The following is a 10,451-nucleotide window of genomic DNA, read 5'->3' on the forward strand; positions in this document are numbered from 1 at the left end:
AGGCTCGGCTTGCAGCTCTTGCAGCCAGCCCTGCCGAGCCCAGGCAGCCCTCTTCAAAGAGGTTCCGGCAGAGCTGACTTTGGGCCTCACTGGGTGTTTCTGGGGAGGTCTGTGTAGGTTTTCCTAGGTGAAAGGCAGCAACCCAGGGTAGTAAGCCAGGAATGCTTGTGCACACATTTAATCCCTGCACCCTCAAGGAAGAGGAGGTGGATACTGTGAGTTCAAGGCTAGGCTGATCTACATGGCAAATTCCAGACCAGCCAAGGCTCCATAATGAGACCCTGTCTTTTTTTTTTTTTTTTTTTGGTTTTTCGAGACAGGGTTTCTCTGTGTAGCTTTGTGCCTTTCCTGGAACTCACTCTGTAAACCAGGCTGGCCTCGAACTCACAGAGATCCGCCTGCCTCTGCCTCCCAAGTGCTGGGATTAAAGGCGTGCACCACCACCGCCCGGCAAGACCCTGTCTGAAAGGAAAGGAAAGGAAAGAAAAGAAAGCTGGATGGTGGTGGCGCATACCTTTAATTCCAACACTCGGGAGGCAGAGGCAGGTGGATCTGTGTGAGTTCGAGGCCAGCCTGGGCTACAGAGCAAGTTCCAGGACAGCTAGAGCTGTTACACAGAGAAACCCTGTCTTGAAAAACAAACAAAAGAAAGAAAGGGAGGGAGGGAGGGAGGCAGGGAGGGAGGGAGGAAGGAAGGAAGGAAGGAAGGAAAGAAAAGAGAGAAAAGGCAGGAGAAAAGAAGCAGTAATGAGGAAGTGTAGGTGGCTGCTCCTCTGCCTCATCTGGCCTGAGCTTGCCTCCCAGGCCTTTTGGATCAGCTTCTGCACAGAATGTCGATCCAGTTGGCCCTGCGTGAGTGGGTATTTGCTTTGTTGAGTGACTCACGTAGCGGGTGGTAAGAGTGCATCTGGTAGCTCCCCGTGAGTTCATGGTTTAGATGCTGGCTGAGCGGTCATCTCAGCAGCCAGCTAGCTGCCAGCACCTAGAGGGTAGGCAACTTTGCTTGCTCGTGTGTCTTTCCAGGTCTGTGGTATTAGTGAAGACTCAGCAGAGAGCTTCCCCGCAGAGGATAGCGAGGCAGAGCAGACTTGGACGCTGAGAGTCTTTGGAGCCATCTGTCTCCAGATCCTGCCTGTCCCAGGGGCACTGACTTCCTTCTCAGGCCCTGTGGTGGTTGGGGAGGATGTTGCTATCAGCATCCCCGTCGTCCAGGATTTACAGCTCAGAGCCATTTCTCTGCCGTGTTCACTTTGTAAGTTCCCTGGCGGCTCTACTTGACCACGTGCTCTCCTGGGCAGCTCACCAGACTAGATAGTGAGTGCGGTGGCATTTAATGTGCTGCCCACGGAGATGCCACTTCCAGCCTGAAGCCTGCGGTGTCTGGAGACCTGAAAACCCTTCCCTGAGCTCTGGGAGAATGGCCTGGAGAGCCAGAGCTCTGTGCAAAGTTCTGTAAAGGGCCTTGAGTTTCCACGCCCATCAGGGCCACCATAACTGGATAGTTAACTTGAACAAGCACGTGCCCAGTCCTGGCATCCAGGGACAGACTAACAGAGCCAGCTCTGGTTCTGCTGCCATGTGGTTGCAGCTTGGGAGGAGCTTGTAGTTAGCTTGGGGGGCAGGTGTGCTTTACTTAATGACCTGTTCCTGAGAGCGCTGTGTGGTGAGCAGGGTGAGGGCATCATCATGCTCCCACAAGCACCAGGCTGCAAGTGTGTGCCAGACTAACCAATGGGAAGGACCTGTAAAGTCCTGCCAACGTGTTTCTAGAATGAGCTTCTGGGGCTGGTGTGTGTGTGTGTGTGTGTGTGTGTGTGTGTGTGTGTGTGTGTGTGTGTGCGTGCGTGTGTGTGTGTGTATGTGTGTGTGTGTGTATGAGTGTGTGTGTGTGTGTGCACGCGTGTATGTGTGTGTACGTGCGTGCGTGCGTGTGTGTGTGTGTATGAGTGTGTGTGTGTATGTGTGTGTGTATGTGTGTGAGTGTGTGTGTATGTATGTGTGTGTATGTGTGTTGTGCGTGTATGTGTGTGTGTGTGTGTGTGTGTATGTGTGTGTGTGTGTGTGTGTGTGTGTGTGTGTGTGTGTGTGTGTGTGTGTGTGTACTCAAGCCCCGGGCATCTTGTCTGCCTCTCTAATGCTAAGATGCCAGCTGCGTGCTGCCACACCCCACTTTTTACATGGTTCCGGGGATCTGGACTCAGGTCCCTTACACTTGGACACCAGGTGCTTTTCTAGCTCAGCTGTCTCCCAGCCACCCCTCCCAGACCGATTTTCCTGTCACAGTTCTACTTGCCTGCCACGCATCTGAGATGCCGTGTCTTTGGCGCAGTTGAGCCCTTGTGGACAGCTTCCCCGCCCCCGCCCCCGCCCCCCCATTTCATGTGGTGTCTTGTCCTCTTCTCGGCCACTGCCTTGCTCGTCTCCATCCTCAGGGGGAAGGGCCAGAGCTCCAGTGTGAGGCTGACCTGGTCCCTGTTCTGTCCAGCCTTAGTCTAGCTGAGCCATAGGAAGAGGAGAGCGCCTGGCAGGTCAGAAGAGACGGTTCCCAGCGGTGCCCGGTGCCCGAGCAGAGCTTGTGCTTTCCTTCCCGGACTGTTTGCAAGGGAAGAATGAGAGTGTTGAGTGACACTCTGTCCCGATTTACAGGCGCCCAGCCGCCTCGAGCCGCTCAGGGCAGAGTGCGGCTCAGTGCCTCTCCCTTGCCGCTGCACAGATCCCATGGCCCGGGCCTGACGGGAGCCGCAGTTTTCTGGCCTGGTGAGCTGTTCTCACGACACTCCATTGTTGATGGAATTGTATCCACAGGCCAGGAAGCTCCTGGCAATGGAGGCTTCTTTTTTCCCCCAGTCACTTCAGATGGGACGGCGCCCCCAGTCTTCAAGGTGAGGCTGTCGAGTATACAGTCCGCTCCTCCCTGGCTTTTCCTAGCCGCACACATCTGAGGAGAAATGAAATCACTCACTTGTTGAGCTGCCTCTCCTGTCAGCCTAGAGTGGCAACCACCCCTGTAGGACCTGAGGACCCTGTCACACTGGGACTGCCCCTGTGCCCCCCTGTACCTTGCCTGCAAGTCCCCAGGGTCAGAGCCTTGGCCTTCTTGCCAGGAAATGAGGCTCCGATGGCTGCCTCATCATCCTAAGGCCCAGTGAGCAAATGACTGGGGTGTACTGACCTTCTGCAGCGCCCCACGGGGAGCACACATGAATACATGCTAAGCACCTCTGCAACATGTAGATGTCTGCTCCAAAGAAATCACTGAGAGGGCCTTGGCGGTTTGGAATAAACCTTCCCTTTTCCACACGTAGCGGCTATTCTGGTTTCTTTACTGCACCTATTCCATTCATGAGGATCCTCTTTGTCTTCCAGAGCAAGGATGTAGCCTTAGGCTGCTTTTTAATTTTTCTGTTTTAAATTAAGATCAAGGAGGCTGGAGGCTGGAGCGATATCTCAGCAGTTAAGAACACTTGCTTCTCTTCAGAGGACCTGGGTTCCATTCCCAGCGCTCACATGGTGGCTCACAGCCATCTGTAGCTCCAGTTCCAGGAGATCCAACAGTCTTTTCTGACCTCCGGGGGCACCATGTGTGTATAGACATACATACACAAAACACATAATAAAATTAATAAATTTCACAAAATTAAAAAAATAGACCAAGGGGGTAAAACACACAAGCAGCAACTTTCCCCATATTGAATTCCAGACCAGCCAGGGCTACACAGTGAGACCTTGTACCCTGGGGTGTGCTGGCACCTTGGGGTGTGGTCTCTGAATACAAGGACAGTGCTCTTGAGCCATTGCCACCACGAGGGGACACGGAGCTACCGTCACTGTGTGTATGAAGTATCCAAAGAAGCTGGGAGTCCAGATTTCATGGGAAGTCATCCAGTTGTGTGTTTTTGTGTATGATGTGTGTGTGTGTGAGAGTGTGTGTATGTGTGTGTATGTGTGTGTGTGTGTGTGTGTGTGTGTGTGTGTGTGTGTGTGTGTGTGTGTGTGTGTGTGTGTGTGTGTGTGTGTGTGTGTGTGTAGGTGCACAGGTGCCAAGTGTGTGTGTGTGTAAGTCAAGAGGACAGTTGCAGAGTTAGTTCCTGTCACCTTCATGGAGGGCCTTGAACTTGAACTGCATGCCAAGTGCTTTTCCTCACGGAGCCAGCTCACCAGCCTGGCATGGATTGTTTTTATCACATTTACTTGTTTGTTCATTTATTTTGTGTGTGGGGGGGGGATGATGCATGCCACGGTACATTTTTGGAGGTCAGAGGACAACACAGTTTTAGAGTCAGTTCTCTCTTTGAACTGTGTGGGGCCTGGAGATGAAACCCAGATCACTGCTGTTCCCTCACCTGCCGAGCCGCCATGCCACACACCCCACCCCACCCCCACCCGGCCTGGATTTTTGAGAATAAACACTGCGTACCAAGTACAGCTTGCAGACAGAGCCCAGGCCGCGGCTGCCATTCCCTCAGCTGACCTGCTGCTGGGGTCCTTCGGGCTACCACACAGGCTTGTTATCACCGAAGGAGATACAAGAACACCACATAGGCACATTCCTGATTCTGCTCTGGTACAAGCGCAGTAGCCTGGGGCAGGCCAGCCCCTTCCTGGGGCTCACTTTCTTTATCTGCACAGTGAGAGCCAGACCTAGATCTGTGACTTTGAACTTATTTTTTTCTTTTCAGCAGCAAAACCTTTGTTTCAGCCAAATCTTACAAGGGGATCATCACAGGGTATGAAACTGTCCCAGTTGCTGAGAATCTGGGGTTCTGGCCCGAGGCTGCCTCTGCCCTCCCTGGGGCACCCTGCCAGACTCTGCAGAACACAGTGTAGTGATAGCCCACCTGCCCGCTGCCCGCCCCCCCCCCAGCCCATGGTCTGTGGATGACGAGGGGGAGGGGAGCAATCTCCAGGAGTGTCAGCCATGGCAGCCCCCACAGCGACCCTCACTAATGCCCTCCTAGCATGAGGCATCCTGACAGCCACTGGGTGCCACCAACCCTGGTGGTGCTCCTGTGACTTCCCCTCCCCCAGGTGTCTGTCACCGTTCCCAGCTTATACATGGGACATGGGACTGAGGGGCCCGTAGACCACTGAACTGGGAGGTAAAGGAGCCCGGATGACCTGGTGCTGTGTACGTTCAGAATCTAGTCTGGGTAATAATCCTCCCCTTGTGTTTCTTCATGCTTCAGTTGACAGAATCCCGTCCGTCAAGGTAGATTTCTCTAAACATGACTCTGTCTTTCTAAAAATTACCACACAGGAGGCCGAGCAGTCCGAGCCCAGAAGTGCAGAGGTGCCGAAGAAGCCCAAGGCTGCCGTACCTTCCATCAACAAGAGGCCGAAGAAGGAGACGAAGAAGAAGCGGTAGAAGCAGAGGCCCCAGAGCCCGTGGCCTTGGCCTTGGGGGCAGCCCTCCTGGGAGCCGGCATCCTGTTTCCTCTCACGGACTGTCTCTGTCCTTGGCTCGAGGTCTGAGAAGATTGAAACTCCCTCTGACCACAGAGATCTGAGCAGTCCCTAGGCCCCAGCTGTTCAGACCACCACTTCCTCTTCCATCACTCTGGTACACAGAGACTCTCGGAGAGCAAACACTGTCCCGGGGTTTCGGAGTCAGGTCAGGCTCACAGAGCCAGTTATCACGTTAGTCCCTGGTCCAGTGGTCTTCGGGCCAGGGGAGTCACACCGCGGTGTGGAATTGTTACCTAAGGCTACAAGCACACCGTTACTTGTGTCACATGTGTGGGTGTGGGTGTGGGTATCGTGAGTGACTTTTGTATGCACAGAACTTCACGTGTGTTCAGCCCTCTCACTGCGGCAGCCAGGTCCTGAAGATGACGGGGGATGGCAGGACAGCAGAAGGCCTGGCCCGGTGGCGCCTGCACAGGAAGGTGGTAGCCGAACGAGGCCAGACTTCCTGGGCACAGACTTCGTAAGCCTTTGAAGTGGACTTGTCACGTGCAGACAACCTCGTTTCACCATTCTAACATTCAAAGTGCCTTTGACTCTGGCCTGTCACCCCGCATCTGTCATTCCCTGACCAACCAAGAAAAATTACGTGAAGTAAAGCCAATAAACTGTCACGCACGCTGAGCCTGCCTGTGTTGGTGCTGAGGAGGGGAAGGGACAGCCTGGGTTTCTCTCCTGAGAGTGAGGGGAACACTGTCCCCATAGAAGTGTCCCCATAGAGGTGGGGCAGTGTGGGCAGAATGGGCAGCTGTGGGCAGAGCCCTCCAGGCCAAGCCGCTCTGGAACAGGGTTTCAGAAAGGATCCAGTCAGTGGCTCTACGATGTCTTTAGTCATTGGGAACACTCGCGAGTTAGTGTCCACAGGGCCCAGGCCCCTCTCACTCCATAGGTTCCTACAGCGAGAGGACAATGCTTGCCCTTAGGGATGTGAGAAATACACTACAATATGGTAGAAAGCCTCAAGACTCCAGGCAGCTCTGATCACATGCCCTGAGTCAGCTGCCCAGAAAAACCCCAAACACCACAAAGTCAGGACAGCAGGCTCATTCTCTTGCCAGACCCTTTCCCAAGAGTCATGGGGGGGGGGGGGGCGCTAAGGGACTTAGGTACGGGCACCTGTCCATTTCAAGTGCTAGCCCAGGCCACCTGAAACGTGACAGTCGAACAGGATCCCAAGCCCAGGATCCCAAGCCCAGGATCCTGGCTATGCAGTTTAGCAGGCGTTTACCCTGGTGTGGTATTAGTGTTACTGGGGCAGGTCCTCGGCTGTGCAGAGGGCTTTGACAGGGCCTCCCAGAACCTCAGGTCTCCGGAAGTTCAGTAATTCTGCCTGGCAAAGAGCCACCTTGTGCAGACAAGCAGACGAGCGCTTCCGCTGAAGGCTTCTGCCTTCAGTCACCTCTCAGACCCCTAGATCTCAGGCCGCAGGAACAAGGGGCCTTTGTGGAAGGCTCGGGTGCACCTGGCCTCGTGGGAACCTGACATTCAGTAAGTCCTAGCGGGTTCTATGGGAGCCCAGCACAGGGGCCCCGTCTCAGACCGAGGGGCAGCCCAGATGCCTGGCAGAGTGCAAGTGAGGAGCTGGCCACAGGCAGGAGCTGAGAGCTGAGGGTTAGGGTGGGTGTGGGGCCAGGCCACTGTAGATCTGTCCCCTGAGGGAGAGAACACCTAAGCTCCCAGGAACAATTCCACCTTAGGGTCCAACTCCTTAGGTTGCCTCAAAGGCTGCTCCAGAGACCATCCTAGGTGGAAGGGGGATGTGCTTTCTCCACACCACAATGTGGGACAGAATTCTTGGGTAAAGCAGGTTTGTTAACAGGTGAGATGAATAAAGTACACTCACCACACTGATTCAGTTGTCGAGTCCTGCCACTCTGCCCAGGGGATATGGAACCAACTGCAAACTCCCTCATGTCTCCTGACCCCCAAGAGAGCACACAACCCTTCTCCCTCTGCTCTTAACCGGTCACATATTCAGACAAGACCACACCCTGAGGCTTGGCACCTCAAAGCCATTGGCTGAACGGAACTAATTCCCACACACTTCTCCTTTTTTGTCTAAATAAAAGGGTTCTAATCCTAACACAAAGCTATATACAATAAGAACACTTATAAAGCATTATCTAGAAGAAAGGGTAATAACATAAACAAAAATGGAACTACAACCAATAAGAATAACATCAAACAAGAAACACAAATTAAATGTCCAGGCCAAAGGTAATTGGCAAGTTACAGAGATACTCCAATAGCTGTCCTATCCTGAGGAATCTAAATCTTGTGGGGGTTTTGTTGTTGTTTTGTTTTGTTTTGTTTTGAGACAGGGTTTCTCTGTAGTTTTGGTACCCATTTTGGATCTCGCTCTATAGACCAGGCTGGCCTCCAACTCACAGAAATCTGCCTGTCTATTCCCCTTTTTCTATTCCAAAAGAGATCCCTCATTCTAAACTTTATTGTTCCCAACCCTATAACAACTTATAACCGATCCCTTACAGATGACCATTATCCATAACCCTGACAAAAATCAAAAACCTGTTGGGAGAGGGGGCATCGTTTTTCTTAGAATTCCTTCTTGCTATCTAGGGGGTGACGGTAAATAATAAAAAAAAAATAAACAATGATTAATTCCCATGAGGACTAGCTGTAACATTTGTAGCCAGTCTCAGAGTAATGGGTAAAGCTTATCTGGAGTTCTGGCTGTAGTGGTGTAAGCTAGCCTGGCTAGCTCAGTTGGTAAAACTTGAGACTCTTGATCTCAGGGTCATGGGTTCAAGCCCCATGTTGGGAGCCAGATAATGTGGGACAGAATTCTTGGGTAAAATCAGGTTTATTAACAGGTGAGGTTAATAAAAATACACTCACAATGGAGATGAGAAGCTGCCACTGATTGAGTTGCAGAGTCCTGTTGTTCTGCTCAGGGGAGAAGGGGACCAGCCACCTGTGGTTTCACGCTGCCTGACCCAGTCCTCACCCCCAAACGAGCTTGCACGACCCTCCTCTCGGCTCTTAAGTAGTCAGACTCAGACAAGACCACGCCCTGAGGCTTGTTACCTCAAAGCCATTGAGCAGAATGAATTCCCACAATACTCTCCTCCCCTCTATACTGTGGAAGAGGTGGCAGCATCAGGCTCTGGTGGCTTCTGACCATCTTTCCTAGGTCCCTGGTTCCCTCTAGTCAGAGAGCCCTGAAGAAGCTCCAGCCTCTACCTTCTGCCTGACACCTGCTCCCTGAGCTCTTGTCTAGGCTCCAGCTTTCCTGAGTTACCTGGGATTTCCAGAGCAGAGGAGCTTTCTCTCTCTCTCTCTCTCTCTCTCTCTCTCTCTCTCTCTCTCTCTCTCTCTCTCTCTCTCTCTCTCTCTCTCGCTTTACGAGACAGGGTTTCTCTGTGTAACAATCCTGGAACTTGTCCTGTAGACTAGGCTGGCTTCGAACTCACAGAGAGATCTGCCTACCTCTGCCTCTTGAATGCTGGGATTAAGGGCTCTCTGATTGTAAGTTTGACAAAGGAGATCATAGTATCCTATGTCTGCCTATGTCACTTAGTACATCATCCTCCAGTCCCTTTCTGTTGTTGCAAATGGCTAAATCCTTCCTTTCTTCCTCCCTTTCTCCTCCCTCAACCTCCTGAATGCTGGGATTGTAGTCATGCACCACAATGCCTAGCTTTTTGTTAAAATGAGTTATTCTATTGTTTATATAGTCCCTCTCTCTCTTTCTTTGAGACAGGGTCTCACTGTGCAGTCCTGGCTGTCCTGGAACTCACTCACTATGTTGATCATGCTGGCCTCAAATTCACAGAGATCTACTTGCCTCTGGCTTCTGAGTGCTGTGATTAAAGATGTGTGCCACCACGGTAGACTATTTTTAACTTCTTGAGCCTTTTTTAAAATTTTGTAATTTACATTCCTGCTGACAGGCACCAGGGTTCTAACTCTTCCGTGTCCTTGCCAACATTTAGGCCAACACTTAGCTTTTCCTTGAGACAGCTATCCTAACAAGTGCGAGGCGACAGCTCCTGGTCTTGTTTATACTTTTCCGATGATGGGAGTTGAGGACTTTGGACATGCCAGTTGGCCATGTGGAGACCATCTTTGGAAAAGTGTCTGTTCGGGTCATTGCGCTGTTTATTAAGTCAGACAAATGGCTTTTTTGGTACTGGTTGTATGCATACTGTTTTAGACGTTAGCCCTGTGTCAAGTACTACTTGCCACTCTTCCCTTACGCAGAGTGACTTTTCATCTTGTTTCCTTTCTCGTGAACCTTTAGTTTGGTTAGGTTGCACCTGTTTATTCTGTCTTTGCACCATGTGCTTTTAGTGTCCTTTCCAAAAAGGAAAAGAGAAGAGAAGAAAAGCCAGGCGCGCCGGCGGTGCACACCTTTAACTCAGGAGCTGGAGGCAGGCAGACAGATCTCTATGAATTTGAGGCCAGCCTGGTCTACACACTGAGTTCCAGGCCAGCCAAGGCTACATAGTGAGAGTCTGTCTCAAACAAACACCCGTGGCCAAGGTTAATGTCTAGGGACTTCCCTCCTTCTAGAAGTTTCCCTTTGTCAGGTCGTATGTCTCAGTCTGGACCCTGTTTTAATGGGCTAGAGAGATGGGCTTAGTGACCTGAGTTCAGTCCCCAACACCCATGTATGTCAGACATCTGTCAACCCCAGTTGCAGAGGATCCAGATGCTGTCTTCTGGCCTCCAAAGGCACCTGCACTCACATGCATATACCCACACACAGACACGCACACGTACACATAACCAAAATGAATCTACTTTGAGATCATATTTGTGCATCAGGTAAGGTGAGGGAGGGTCCAGTTTCACTTTTTTGCATGTTGCTGTCTCCACACCATGGATTGCAGAGAGATTCATTTCTCCACTGTGCATTTTTGGTGCCCTTGTAGAAGATTAATCAACAACATGAGCTTGGGTTTATTTCTGGGCTCTCATTCTGTTCTCCTGCTCATGTGTTTGTCTTTATACCTGTAGCATCC

General features: G+C 51.7%; 1 protein-coding gene across 1 annotated transcript in view; it reads left to right on the plus strand.

Annotated features, from left to right (window-relative positions):
• Positions 1–6,087, plus strand: part of Manbal (mannosidase beta like) — a 29,314-nt gene extending 23,227 nt beyond the window's left edge. Inside the window, exon 3 of the mRNA XM_028855597.2 lies at positions 5,258–6,087. Within this exon, the coding sequence (XP_028711430.1) occupies positions 5,258–5,365 (108 nt within the window). The 3' untranslated portion in view covers positions 5,366–6,087. The remainder of the gene's footprint in view (positions 1–5,257) is intronic.
• The last annotated feature ends 4,364 nt before the right edge of the window (positions 6,088–10,451 follow it).

This window comes from Peromyscus leucopus, chromosome 4 (assembly GCF_004664715.2).
Source record: "Peromyscus leucopus breed LL Stock chromosome 4, UCI_PerLeu_2.1, whole genome shotgun sequence".
Taxonomy (NCBI): Eukaryota; Metazoa; Chordata; class Mammalia; order Rodentia; family Cricetidae; genus Peromyscus; species Peromyscus leucopus.